Source organism: Anomalospiza imberbis, chromosome 6 (genome assembly GCF_031753505.1).
Source record: "Anomalospiza imberbis isolate Cuckoo-Finch-1a 21T00152 chromosome 6, ASM3175350v1, whole genome shotgun sequence".
Classification (NCBI taxonomy): Eukaryota; Metazoa; Chordata; class Aves; order Passeriformes; family Viduidae; genus Anomalospiza; species Anomalospiza imberbis.
The window spans coordinates 2,075,121-2,089,350 of NC_089686.1; the positions used below are offsets into that span (position 1 = coordinate 2,075,121).

The following is a 14,230-nucleotide window of genomic DNA, read 5'->3' on the forward strand; positions in this document are numbered from 1 at the left end:
TGCTGACGGACTACTGCAGTTCTGTGCAGCTCTGGAGTTGGATCCTCATCCCTCCTGATAAATAAAAGTCATTGAGAATTGTAGAGTTGGAAAAGTCCTCTGAGATCATGGGAGACCAAGTTGTTCCCCCAGCACTGCCGAGGCCACCACTGACCCGTGTCCCCAAGTGCCACATCCACATGGATTTTAAATCCCTCCAGGGATGGTGAGCCCAGCACTGTCCTGGGCAGCTGTGCCAGGGCTGGACAATTCTTTCCATAAAGAAATTTTCCCAGATATCCAATCTAAACCTCGCCTGGCCCAGCCTGGGGCCGTTCCCTCTCCTCCTGTCCCTGTTCCCTGGAGCACAGCCCGACCCCCCCAGCTGTCCCCTCCTGTCAGGAGCTGTGCAGAGCCACAAGGTCCCCCCTGAGCCTCCTTTTCTCCAGGCTGAGCCCCTTCCCAGCCCCCTCAGCCTCTCCTGGGGCTCCAGCCCATTCCCAGCTCCGTTCCCTTCCCTGGACACGCTCCAGCCCCTCAATGGCTTTCTTGTGAGAGACTCAAAACCGCCCCCAGGATTGGAGGCGAGGCCTCACCGGTGCCAGCACAGTGGGAATGGCTCGTCCTCGGGGAGAGCACAGCATTTCCACTCATCCCTGGGTCTGGGCAAGGGAAGGGCAGAAGGCAGCGACTCCAAGCAGTCAGATGCACAGTGCTGTCTCAGAGACGGTTTTCCATGCGTAAGGAAACAGAAGGCCAACAGGCACACACAGGACGTGGCATCTGTCCCACTGAAAGGGATTTACTGTTGTGGAACACAAAATGTACTGGCAAAACATTTTTGCTCTAAGTGTCAGTAAAAAGAGGATGTTCTTGCCCAGTAGTAAAGTTTTATACAGCAAAATACCTCCAGTAAATTGGAAAAAGCTACATTTCTTTTATTCAAAATCATCACAGTGTTATATTCTGAGATTCCACAAACCCGTCGTTCTAATACAAACACTTGGGTAGAATTCCTGCCTGCATCTGGCCATTGTTATAAGTTACACTCAGGATTAGTTCTGATAAAATCATTTTTGTAACTACAAGCAAGTGCCCTCACTCTTGTCAGCAGCAGAATTCAAGGACGAAACTTTCAGGAGAAGCTCTGGAAAGACTAAAGACACAGCAGGGATGTTGTTGCTCTGTTGTCCCGGTGTCTGTGGAGCCCGTGATTTCCCAGCAGCACTTTGAGGCCTTTGAGCTCTGTAAGGGCAGGAGTGAGCCCCTGCGGAGCTGGGACCGCCCTGGAGCAGCCAGGCAGCCCCTCCCAGGCTGGGCTGCACCAGCACATCTTCAGCCCTTCAGCAGCACAGGCACAGCTCCTCACAGAGCAGGGACTCGGGCCCAGCCTAAAGCAGGAGGGACTCGTGTATTTGGCAAGGTGGAGTTCTCCTGCCAAGTCTGAAATGCAGGAGACAGAGCTCTAAACTTCATCCTGTAAGCACTGGGTGGGGGTAATCCTGAACCAGGAGGCAATCAGGAATTAAAGCAGAATGCATTTGCCTTTGTACACAGAACACTAAGATGAGCTTGGAGTTGTTTCTGCATCTCTTCCTCTCCATCAGTGGCCCAGAGTAGAGGACAGATCACTCTGTACATGCCATAACTTTTAGTAATTTAGTTTTCTACCGTGTATCCTCCGTTTATAAATCCTGGATGACTTTGAACAGCTGAGTTTTGATCTGCCACCTGGTCAGATGTTTGGGAAGTGGTACTTTGATTTCTTTGTCTTGCAGCAGTTCTTCTTGCTGTCCAAAGCTGGGAGAACTTTGCTGCAGGTCAGCTGAGGCAGGTGCTGTAACTAAAGGACAGGTTACACCGTGTGCATTTGTTTGGAATGGGAATAAAGCACACATGGAGTCAATTTGCACATGGAATATGAGCAATAAAACTGTCCCTACTGTAATCTTGTACCTTCCAAGATAAGATTCTGGGGTTTTATGACTGGACTGCAACTAGAACAACTCATTAAAGAATTCCATTAGGCAAGAAAAATATCCCAGGTCACAGAAATGGAAGAGGCCAATCAGTGTGACCCGGAATTGACACTCTAGCAGTTCTCCATCCCTCACCTCCAACTTCCCTGCCTGTCCCAGCTCAGCTTTAGAGCTGCCATGGGGAATGTGGCTCACAGGAATAAACAACTGTGGAATGAGCTGCGTTATGAGGCTGGATTTGGGGACTTGGGATGGAGTCTGGAAAAGCCAGAGCAGCAGGGAGCTCCAGCTGGCAGCTGGAGCTGCAGAAACATGCAGTGCGTGGATAATGTGTGGTACTGTTACAAACAGAAGTTGTGTTTATTCCATCTCCGTAATTCAGGATTAAAAAGCACCTGAGTACTCAAAATTAAACCAGCCACATGAGTGTGTCCAGTTTGTCCAGCCCTCCTCTGCTCTTTGTCAGGAATGCACACTCCTGGTTGAACCTTACTGTGACAGCACTGTGCTGTTTATCCCCAGTGCCCCATGGAGCCGCAGTGCAAAATCCAGTTTGTACGGAGTTACTCTTTAGCCAGGGGTTGTTTTCTCCTCAGGATAAAAGCAAGAGCAGCCCAACACCCTCACCTGCCAGCACAGCCCACCCTGGGAGCCAACAAAAGAACAGCCCCTCCTTATTGGAGTATTCCACAGTATGGAAAGCTTACCCCTGGCATGTGCTTCCGAGTCAGCCTGGCTGCTTTCCGAGAGCTCTTCTCGTGTTCTTTGCCCAGCTCTGCTGCCGCCCTGAAGCTGTCAAAATAGGGGTGCTGCAGCAGCTGCTCACAGCTCTGCCTCTCCGCAGGGTCCATCCGAAGGCAGCCCTTACAAAAGATGGAGGATCACAGAACACTGCTTACACAGCCCTGCTCAATTCCAGCTGCTCCCCACAGCCCAGGAGTATTCCCACAGGTACACGTGTTAATAATTTTTTAATGGATTCTAAGAGTGGCTTTTCAGAGTCAGCACAAAGCTTGAGGAGCAGCTAATTATCCAACAATTACAAAAATTAATCATGGAATGGTTTGGGTTGGAAGGGACCTTAAAGAGCATCTTGTTCCAACCCCCTGCCCTGGGCAGGGACACCTTCCACTGTTCCAGGCTGCTCTGAGCCCTGTCCAGCCTGGCCTTGGACACTTGCAGGGGTGGGGAGTCCACAACTGTAGTAGCAATTGTGGCTCAAGGAAGAGGTGCAATCACATGGGGCAGCAAACCAGGTCTATTTTCCGGTGAATCTCTCGTAAGTCAGTCCCAGACTCTCGCACCAGATGATTTGTTTATCCCAGTGCAGGGCTCCTCCACAGGCTGGAGTTTCCTTACCTTCATGAGAGCCAGTGCAGAGTATGAAATATTGGGGAATTTCACTTCCAATGGCTCCTGCAGGGAAAAAAAAAACAGTGAATGGACTCATATTAGCAAACTTTTCATTCATCAGGGTACCAAGACCCAGCTTTCCATAGGAACATGACCTGTTCCTCACAAAATGCCTCCATCACTCTGTGTGCTCAGAGGCCTGGCAGCTCTGAGGCTGTGCCACCAGAAATGGGGGAAAGCAGCAGAGATCAAACTTTTTTTGACTGCTTTTACACAGGCTGTAAGTTAAAATGTCATGAGAGGTTCAGCCACCTCAAAATAGTATTCTGCTGCACACTGGCAAAGTAGAGGACAAAGCTTTTGGATAGGGAAAAAAGGCAAAGTAGAGGACAAAGCTTTTGGATAGGGAAAAAATGCTGCACAGCAAAGGGCTGGGCAAAGGGTGGGGAAGGGAGGAAGTGCAGCTGGAGGCAGCTCTTACCATGCTCTCTGGGTCTGGAATTCTTACCCCACTGAAGAACTGGTTGGTGCTGAACACTTGCTGGTGCCTGGGAATGAGATCCCCTTTGACCAAGAATTTAAAAAAGAAAAAAAAAATTGAGTAATTTGCTTCATTTTACAGTGCCTGCATTGAACACGATTGTATCCTCTAACAAGGCTGATGCCATCCAAGACAGCATCTGAGTATCACCAAGTGAGCCAAGGCAATGTTCTTTTGTGATAATTAATGTCCATTTGGGCCATCAGTGATCCCACACCCGTGTGACTGCTGAAGGAAAGGCAGGGCCACAAGGGTTCCAGCTTCAGGAGAATTTAACTCCTTTTGGGTGAAATTCTCTTTGGACAGTCCTGAGGGTGCTGTACAGGACAGAGCTGGAACACAGCCCCACCTGAACCTGCTGTAGCTTTTCCCTGAGGCAGCATCTTTGAAGCTTAGAGCAAGGAAAATGTTAAAATCAAATCCATAGCAAAGGAGCCAGTACAATGCCAACCCCATAACGGCACAGCTTCAATCAAGGAGCTTTGCTCTGTGAACACTGCCTCACTCCAGCACCTGGATCCAACAATCAATGGGAATCTCCTCGGGCTGAAACCCTGTCATTAAAAATAAATTATAACTGCCTAACGCCAGCATTAATGAATTCTGGAAGATGAAGCAACCAGTGATGAACTATTTTTCCAGCTAAGGAGCTTATCTGTTTAAAGCCATTAGTCACCTTTGTAGTTTTATAAACTGTTCAGTTAAAATTACAACTCTCTGTTCATTCCAACAAATATCAGTGAAAAGCGGGGGGTTGTTCGTTGTCACCCAAGAAATCAGATGCTGCACACCAAAACTGAAAAGAATCAATGGGACTGAATTAGTTTAAGTGTTATGGGGGATAATGGTTCTTTTATTTAACAAATAAATACGGAGTGGCTCCTAAATTCATTGATGAACAACAAGAAACACGTGGAACAGACAAGCTGTGATGTTCACACTCCCCTTCCCAGACACACAGCCATCAACAGGCACTGACAACACTTCTGAGACCTCCAAAGCTGGGATGAACTGAATCCAGCTGTTCACAGACCACTTTGTTTGGTACCAAACCCTGAAAAACACCTGGATCTTTTAAACCTTTGTGCAAAACATTCCTGGTCCCTTCTGATACAGGCACCTCGTGTTTTTGTCCTATGTGGAGACAGCTGAAGTTGCTGGGCTCCCCCACCCCAGCAAGGACCAGGAGGGGCATCCACTGGTCACCAAACACATCCCACATCTTTCCTAATCTGCCCTGCACCAGACCCAGCTTCCCAGAGGGTAAGGAGACTGGAGGGATGGTTCCAGGCAGTCTGCAGGCAACGATCCTGATTCTCAGCCTGGTCCACTGCGAGCCAGTTAGCACATGTACACAGTGCCAGGAAAAGCCAGCTCCTTCTTAAGGACAGGAACCCCTCAAATAAACCAGCACCTTCTAAAGGGAGAGACCTGCTGGGTAAATTCCCCCTGGCTACTCCCCATTCCCACCACAGAAGGCATCCCTCCTGGGCAAGCTCCAGTGCTGCCAGGGCTGTGGGTGCCGGGACACTCACCCAGGGTTCTGCGGATGAGGTACAGCTGGTCCACGTCCGACTTGCCCGGCCACAGGGGCACCCCCGAGAGCAGCTCGGCGAAGACGCAGCCGATGGCCCACACGTCCACGGGGGGGCCGTACTGGGTGTCCCCCACCAGCAGCTCCGGGGAGCGGTACCACCTGGTGGCCACGTAGTCGGTGTAGTAGTCACTGGGACCAGCTGGCTCGGGGTCAGGGGAGAGAGACACCAACACAGGAACGTGGGATCAGAGCGACGCAGAGGAGCCATCATCACTTGTTACATTTTGGGGCATCTCCTGGGCAGGCCAGAGCTGCAGGAGCTGGGTGAGTCACTGGCCACCAGCAGAACCCAACTCTGGAAACACTCAGGATCTGGTAAAAATCAAGACCGTGTTTTCCTCCAAATGAAAATGTGCAGAGCTCCACAGCAGGGCCCTGCAGCAGCCAGTGGGCAGTTCTCAGAACCCATGTGATTTGTCTGAAGAGCAGCTTAAAAAAGCCAGATTAGGGGGTTTATTTACAACGGAAAATGTGAAGCCATTGTTTGCAGAGGCAGCCAGAGGGGCTTTTCCTGCCAGGGAGCTCCAGCTGTGTCTCCAGCCCTGCACAAACAACGGCTGGGCAGCTGTGAGACGCCCAAGGCCGACTTCCATCCCCCAGTGCCAGCACCCCCAGCGGCTCAGCAAGGAGCTCAGTTTGTTTACAGATGTCACTGCGGTGTCTGGGCTCCCTCCCTGTAAGGTTTAGGAATCTCTGCCCAGCCTGCAGCAGGGCTTCCCTGGGAAAACACACCGCTGTCATACAGGAGGATTTGCAGCGGCCCAGACACAGGTAAGTGCGAGCTGGAGTGGCTCACCCCACGCTCCCAGTACATGAACAGTCAGCACTCACTCAGTATCCGAGCAAATCCGAAGTCACAGAGTTTGATGACCGAGTGCTTTGTTATCAGGATGTTCTCTGGCTTTACATCCCGGTGGATGCACTGGAAGAAGAAAAAGAAGCAAGGTTAGAAGTATTTAACCTGGCCCTCAGATGAATTCAGCCACACTCCCTTGCACTCTGTGCCAGGCAGTTACTCCTGCCGAAAGGGAAGCTGGAAGGATTTCTGAGCAGCAGGACAATGACCTGTCCATAGCCCACCTCTGGGGAAATCACTGTGCAGGCTCCCAGCTTCAGCTGCCAGCTCTGTATCCCCTGGACAACACGTAGGCAGCTCCCTGAGCCCCCTGGGAAGCTCCTGCTGAATGACCTTGCTGACAAAGCTCAGCAAGAGCTCTGCTCAGCACAGGTGAGACACATCCAGAGCTGTGTCCAGCTTGGGACCCTCCCCAGAGGGAAGATGGGGCTCCAGTGAAGGGCCACTGAAACTGACAGGACTGGGGTGTCTGACCCCAAGGAGAGGATGAGGGAGCTGGGACCATCAAGAAAAGGCTCCAAGTGAAACTCTTCAATGTGCGTTAAATACCTGATGGGAAGGAGTAAACGAGACTGAGCCAGGCTGCTCTTGGTGGTGCACTGAAAGGACACAGACCATGGGCACAAACTGAACACACAGGAAATTCCATTTAAACCTAACCAATTTGTTTTATCTTTTTTACTAAGGACATGGCCGGACACCCAAACAGATTGTCCAGAGAGTCTGTGGAGCCTCCAGCCTTGGAGATACTGAAATCCTGACTGGAAAAGTTTCTGAACAGCCTGTCCTAGCTGAGCCAGACTAACTGGAAGGGTTGGATGAGGAGATCTCCAGAGCCCCCTTCCAACATCAGCAATTCTGTGATTCTTTGGAGGTGACCTTGTCCTTCACAACAACCAAATTTGGGCTTGGCAAAGAATTTCTGCTGATCAAACAAAGACCTTTATTTCTTTTGTTCTACTCAACTCACTGGGGTCTCACTCACGTTGTCCCTCTCCCATCATCACCTGAGAGCAAACACTTTGGACTTTCCTTGCCAAGCTGGTGGTAAATTATTGTGCCTCCTCCTGAGGACTGAAATGCTGCTTATGAAGCCATTGTCATGGAGCTCCAAAAAGGGCAGCTGCATAAAACCTCACTGCCTGTGACCTACAGCAGGTCAAGCTGCAGCATCTCATTGTTCCCTCTGCTCTCAAACTCCATTCAATCTTCCAGACTGAGCAGGGGAACAGAAAAAAGACGCAAACCAACAAATCTTGAAGCAGGAGAGACCTGTGGCCAAGCTCCTGTGGCTCAGCTGGACGTAATTCTCTCAGCAAAGACAGAGCACCCCATTCCAGGGCCATCTCCTGCCCCACTCTTAAATCTCAATTGTTGGCAGATGAACAAAACCAAAGACAATTAGAGCTAAGTTTGCCTAAAGAGCTTCTCCAAAAGGCTCCTTTTCCTTCCCTGCTTCTTAAAATGTTCCCACTGAAGTATCTGACACACGCACAACTCGTGTCTCCCTCCAGAGAGCAGAGGAGGGAGTAAAAAGGGTTTGCTGCATCTAAGTTTTGAAATCTTTTCACTGGTGCCACGATTCAACCCCATGTCAAGTCAAGTGAAGGACTTTCTGTGAAATCAGCAGCAGTTTGCTCAGGTCCCAGCTGATGAGCTGGTAAGGCAAGTTCCTGAAGGTCAGTAGTAGTGCAGGGCCCAGGGAATCACACAAAGATCATTCCCGTTCCTCCTGGAAGCTTGTCTGAGGTCATCGGAGCAAATCATTTCCTGACAGCCAAGCCAAGGGGCCTGTGGTGTGACAGTGAAGGCAGCTGGTGTGGGTATACACCAATATTTCAGATGTGTTTCCCATTCAAAACAGGAGATTCCACCTGGCTCCATCCCATGAAAGCTCTGGAATCAGGAAAATGCCAACAGAACTCCCCTCTCTCCCCCAAGGCCACGTTCCAGCAATCATTCGTGCAGGTCAGGGGACTCACATTGTGTTTATGGCAGAAGTTCACAGCCTGCAGGGTCTGCCAGGTTATGCTCTTCACCAGGTACTCTGGCACCCTGTTGGAAAAAAACACAGATTTATTTTAGTGATTGTTATAAACGCCAATCACTTGGTTTTTAAAATTTTAAAAGTTTAATAATAATAAAATGGTTATAAAAATAGTAATACAGTTAGAGTAATGAAAATTTAGAGTTAGGACAATTACAAGACAATAAAAAGCAAAGAATTACGGACGTCCGGATGCTCTTGGGCACTTAAGCCCGATAAGCATGCCTTGTGAACAAAGGAATAATCTTTAAAAGCAGTAGCCTGTTGCATATTCATACATCTCATACATGATGCATAAATTCCTTGCAAATTAAGAACTTTTCTGGTTTTTGTCAACTTCTGCCCCTTAATCCTGGTGGTTCCATAAAGACGGAGAGAAGGTGGAAGAATGTTTGTCTTTTCCGATAAGGAGGCAGTAATTCTTTATGGGCCCCCATCATTGTCATCTCTGTGTGAAGAGTTTCTTCATTATCTCATCTCTTGCTTGAGCTAGTAAAAAAAACCCCCACATACATAGGCTCTATTTTAACTACAAAACTACATTTACCATACTATTAAAATGTTAATACAGCACTTCTAATCAATATAACATAATACATATAGTATTCAATTTCATATTTGCGAAAAGCCAATCATAAAATATGCATTTTTCACAGTGATTAATAAGAAATTCACTATTTCAGGGAAAATGAGTGCTGGCATTGTACAGGGATCTCTGAGCAAAACCATCAGGGAAGTCAGGAAACACTTCCAAAGCCAGTCAGTGCAACAGGGATTTATGTCTGGTACCACTGTCCCAGCCAGCATGGGCTGCCACTGTGACCACACAGCCCAGTGTGTGAGTCCATGTCAGACCCTGTCCTACGATTCCTGGCAATCCTGAAACGCCAGCCGGAATTTCTGCCTCCACAGCTCTCAGGGCCGGAACTGCTGGAGTATCCACGGTATAGATACATGGAATGCTGCCATGGCACTGATTGTCCAGAGTGGAGAGGTGAAAAATGGGCCAGGGAAGGGTGCTCAGACAAGAGTATAAAGCTCTGCTTTGGTTTGGATCCCCCTCCTTCCCTCCCACAGCCAGCAAACACTTCCCAGCCCCCTCTCCTTTCTTTCAGTTACTGGGCAACAGTTCTTGAACTTCCTTGGCTGTCTGTAATGATCTTCAACAACCCCAGGAAAGGCAGATGTGGCAATCTTGGCATTTTCCAACTTAAACACAATTTTATTTCCCACGTTTAATGCTGAAAAACTACTGATTCACAATAAAGAAAAAAACTACCCAAAAATAAATCAAAACAATGCTAGCCTGAGTTTTTCTTTCAAGCTTGGCTTTCACTTTGTGCTGTCAGCGGGTCAGTGACACACAGCTGACACTGTGAGTAGAGATTCCTTCTAGAAACATCCCAGAATGATGGGAGTGCTATTGTGACAGCTGGAAAAGGGGATGGAGTTGGTCAAATGAGTCAACACTGGAATCAACACGTGCCCACCCATCTTAACCTGATCACAAAAGACTTGACCATCTGCCCTAGCAAAGTTGAAAAGCAAAGCATGCAGCCAGCTGTCCCATGTTCCTCCACACTGGAGCTTTTCTGATGAGCAGTCAGCAAATGGGAAGCATTTCCTTCAGGAGAGTTATCCATCCCCTCTTCAGATTCCAGGTGAACAGGTTCAAGGTGGGGTGGCAGCTGCTGGGCAGCTCACAAAGCTGTCAGCTTTGTCACATGCTATCAGCATGCTGCATTCTCCTGGTGCTCCTCACCCGGGAGAAAGGAGTAAATAACAAGCTCTTGTTTACTCAACCCCCCACGAGCCTCCTGCAGGCAACTTCACAGCCCCAGGCCTGTGACATGATTTACGGACTTGTGCTTGGCATTTCCACAGCACCAAGGCACCTGGATAATTAGGGCCGGTGGGAGTGGTGCTACAAGGTGTGGACAGAACTAACCCTGTGTGCAGCTCACGCTTGGCCCAAGCACCTGTTTGAAGATGAGTTTTTGCAGACAGGTGCAGGCACAGCTCCTGGGAACTGTTCCTCACTCCGGAGGGCTGAAGGTGTTCAAAAGCATAGATGTGGCACTTGGGGACAACAGCTTAGTGGTGAACACGGCAGTGCTGCGTTAACAGCTGGACTCGATGGTCTCAGAAGGCTTTTCCAACCGGAATGATTCTGCAAGTCCCCGATCTGTATTTGGGTGCCCAGTGCCCACAGTGGTGGGAGCAGTGGAAGGAGCAGGACACAAGCTGCTCCCAAGCCCCGGGCTCGCTGCGCCCCCGGCAGCCAGAGCCCTCCCGAATGCTGGGCTCGGCGCTCCCGTCTCCGTGGTGAGCGGGGCTGGGCAGGAACGCGGCTCCCACGCCGTTCTTGTGCAAAACCGCAGTAACACAGACAGTCCCGGGCACTGGGCTGAGAAACCTCTCGTGTAATTAATGAAATTCCTCTGAAAAGCCACAGGGCAGCAGCACGGACACCCCGCCCCTGTGCTCGGAGCTCCCGGGAGAGGGGCCACTCACCCGCGGGGGTGCTTGTCCAGCTCATGCAGCACGGTGTGCTCGCAGTACTCGAACACCAGGTGCAGCCGCCGCTTCCTCCTGAACACCTCCAGCAGGTTCACCAGGTTGGGGTGTTTGAGTTGCTGCAACACACAGGGGGTGGGCTGGTCAGGAACTGCACAGGGTGAAGAGGCTGGGCACAGGTTTGTCCTGCAGGGTCACAATTCCTTAAGCTGAACCCTTTCTACAAGCACAGCTCAGCTACAGCTCAGCCTCCGTGTACTTATTTTGGGAGCTGACCTAAATGGGTGGGCAACAAGCTCTTCCCAGTGTTCCATCTAGCCCTGCCCTCTGGCAGTGGGAAGCCCCAGTATCCCCCTTGACCTTGGATATTGGGAAGGAATTGCTGGCTGTGAGGGTGGGCAGGCCCTGGCACAGGGTGCCCAGAGAAGCTGGGGCTGCCCCTGGATCCCTGGAAGTGTCCAAGGCCAGGGTGGATGAGGCTTGGAGCAGCCTAGGATAGCGGAAGATGCCCCTGCCATGGCAGGGGGTGGAATGGGATGATCCTTGGAATCCCTTCCAACCCAAACCATTCTGGGATTCTACGGTTTCAAGAGTCTGCAAATTCCCACTCCACGTCCCTTGGCTCCTGGCCACAGAAATCCCTTGGTCTGCAAGGTGTTTACTGGGCATAAAAACGATTTATCAAGGCCCATCATTTTCTACTGATAAACACAATCGCACTCCATCTCTGATAAACAGGAGCTGCCTAAGCCAGGAAGTGCCTCAACAAACAAACAAACAAACAAACAGTTTCTATTTGCAGAGAAAAAGCTGAAAAGAGTCAAGCAGGTCTGCACTTGTTAAAGTCAACAGTGCCCCAACACAGATCCTGCTGTGCCTGGCCGTGGTGGCTTTGGATCCTTAAGGATGATGTAGTTCCCAGCTGCTTTACAAGGGACTTCTGCCATGATTGTTTTCCTTTTCAGATGTTTAATATCACTTAAATCTTAATGTAAATCTAGCATTATTCACTGAAATAATATAGCTACATGTCCTGTGTTTATTCTGGATAGGAGAAAAACTTTGGCTGCTTCTTCCAAAATGTAGCTGAAAAATAATTATGCTTTTTCCTAGATGATTGCTTTCCTAGGATAGCAGGTGTACAAATCATGAGCACCCTGGAAAAAGTGCAAAGGGGACATTTCCCATTTCTTGGAACACAAAGCTGAGGGTACAGTGTGCCATCACCCAGCAGCAAGTTTGTAACAAAGAAAAACAAATATTTTTTTTTTCACACAACACATTCCTAAAGCCTCAGGAAACTATGGAGACCAAATGAACACTCGAGTTGCAAAGAGATGGGACAGAGTCCCAAAAGTCTGCAGCGGCATGAAGCAACAGGCACAGCCTTTGCTGCAGAATCCTTGCCCAGAAGCTGGGAGTGTGAAAGGAAACCTTACCCGATCCTCTCCCCCTTTCTCGCAGGTGTCTCCTCATTTCTGCATGCTGCATAGACCTGGGGTGTGACCCACTGCAGACGCTCCCTGCTTTTATTTCATGGGGGAAATAAAGCCAGAGGCTGAAGGAGTAACCCATTTCTGTGTGAGGACGAGCTCTCACAGAGAGGTCAGGAAAGGCTCAGCAGAGACAAGGCTCACTGGTGCCGGTTCTGCTGTCGCTTCCATGTGGAACACCCGACCCTGCACAGCGCCAGGCGTCCACAGCTGGACCCTGCACAACCAGGGGCTCGGAAAGGGCGTTTGAAGGAGGAGCTGGGGCAGATTTATCAGCTGTGGAGCAGGAAGAGCTGTGTCCCCTGGCTGTCCCTCTCCTCACTTTTTGCCCATAGGTTTTACTTTGGCTCCAACTGTTCTGGGCAATCTCCTGGACGCAGGGGGGTCTGTGACACACACCAAGGGCAGAGCTGTGCCCACACCGGCCAGGACATCGCTGGCTCCATGGGGGACGGAGCCCTCCGTGCAGGGCACACCGTGACTGCGCTGCTGCTCCTCCTGCACAAGTCCGCCGGCACCTGGCGGCTGCTCATGGCCGTGTCTCGGCTCCCACCTGCTCCCGCCGGGGCTGGGCAGCATCACCCGGCATCGCCAGCCCTGGACAGGCGGGTCGGACATTCCCTGGCACCGGCCTTCTCCCAGAGGAGCTGACCGACCTGGGCGCTTCGTGGCGCTCCTTCACACCCGTCTCTGCTTCCCCCCTCACGACACGCCATCACCTCACAGGCGCCCTCACGCCCCGTCCCCTCACGGCTGCCCTCACGCCCCGTTCCCTCACGGCTGCCCTCACGCCCCGTTCCCTCACGGCTGCCCTCACGCCCCGTCCCCTCACGGCTGCCCTCACGCCCCGTCCCCTCACGACTCCCTGTCTTCCTCCTTGCTGTCCTCACACCTTGCAGCCACACGATGTCCCTTCAGGGATGTCCTCACACCCTGACCCCTCACGACCGTCCCCGGCAGCGCCCTCAGGGCTCGCCGCTCCCCGCCGGGGCTGGCCATGGCGGGCACAGCCCGTGCCGGCAGCGGGGTCCGTCCCGCCGCGCCCGCCCACCTTGAGCATGCGGATCTCCCTCCGGGCGATCTTCCGGATCACCGGGTCCTCCTCGGACTCCAGGAACTTCTTGATGGCCACGATCTGCCCCGTGTCCTTGTTGCGGCACTTGAAGACGACGCCGTAGGAGCCCTCCCCGACCTTGCCCAGCTTCTCGTAGCGCTCCATGGCCGGGCGGCCCCGCCGCGCTCCGCCGCCGCCTCAGCCGGGGCCGGGGCCGGGGCCGGGGCGGGCCCCGGGCGGGGGAGTCTCCCCGGCGGGCACGGCCCCAGGAACCGCCCCGGGGACACCGCCACGGCCGGGCCGGTCCCGGGGGGAAGGCAGGGAGGGTAGGGCATCCCCATGGCCGCTGCCGGGGCCACACGCTGACTCCGCGCCTCACGATCCCCCCGGGCTTCACGCCGCGCAGCGCCGTGTTCGTGGAGTCACAGAACCACGCCTGGACTGGGTCGGAAGGGACCTTAAAGACCACCCAGCTCCAACCACCCTGCCGCGATCACGTTGTCTTTGCCCCTGTCTGCCTTTCCACAGGATCGCTAGGTTTGACTCCATTGTCCTGCAGGGCTCGAAAAGGGAACATCCTTCCACAGGGTCTGGGCTCCCCTCTGGCACCTGGAGGTTTCCCTGGAACATCTTCCCACTGCACGCTTCCAGAATCTCAGGTCTCTTGTCACTGAATGGGCTCCTGCCAGCAGCCAGACCCTTCCTTTGGTCGAGCTTTTCCATCCCTGACCATCCTTTTATCTTTCCTGGTGCAACCATCTGGGTCCCTGGATCCTCATCCCTCTCCTCACCCCCTGACCAAGGTGGCTTTTTG

The 14,230-nt window shown here is 51.8% G+C and overlaps 1 protein-coding gene across 2 annotated transcripts; it reads right to left on the minus strand.

The window, feature by feature from the left end:
* Nucleotides 1-1,499: 1,499 nt before the first annotated feature.
* On the minus strand, nt 1,500-13,674 carry CDKL1 (cyclin dependent kinase like 1). 2 transcript variants are annotated; one of them, XM_068192052.1, is made up of 9 exons: nt 13,414-13,674; nt 10,867-10,988; nt 8,288-8,360; nt 6,281-6,371; nt 5,388-5,588; nt 3,820-3,875; nt 3,318-3,374; nt 2,666-2,821; nt 1,500-1,822 (listed from the first exon to the last, which is right to left on the minus strand). In XM_068192052.1, the coding sequence occupies exons 1-9, from the start codon at nt 13,579-13,581 to the stop codon at nt 1,715-1,717; spliced, it is 1,032 nt and encodes a 343-aa protein (XP_068048153.1). In that variant the 5' UTR covers nt 13,582-13,674; the 3' UTR covers nt 1,500-1,714. The 2 variants fall into 2 exon arrangements, with proteins under 2 accessions (XP_068048153.1, XP_068048151.1); XM_068192050.1 differs by having other exon boundaries at nt 3,793-3,875.
* Nucleotides 13,675-14,230: the final 556 nt, after the last annotated feature.

What these genes read in the sequence shown, in the direction of transcription:
- CDKL1 (XM_068192050.1), bottom strand. Translation starts at nt 13,581, where the DNA reads ATGGAGCGCTACGAGAAGCTGGGCAAGGTCGGGGAGGGCTCCTACGGC. An exon ending in CCTCATCCGCAGAACCCTGG is followed by an intron (nt 3,876 to 5,387) that starts GTGAGTGTCCCG and finishes TCTTGGTCAAAG; the next exon opens with GGGATCTCATTCCCAGGCAC. An exon ending in CTGCACTGGCTCTCATGAAG is followed by an intron (nt 2,822 to 3,317) that starts GTAAGGAAACTC and finishes ATCTTTTGTAAG; the next exon opens with GGCTGCCTTCGGATGGACCC.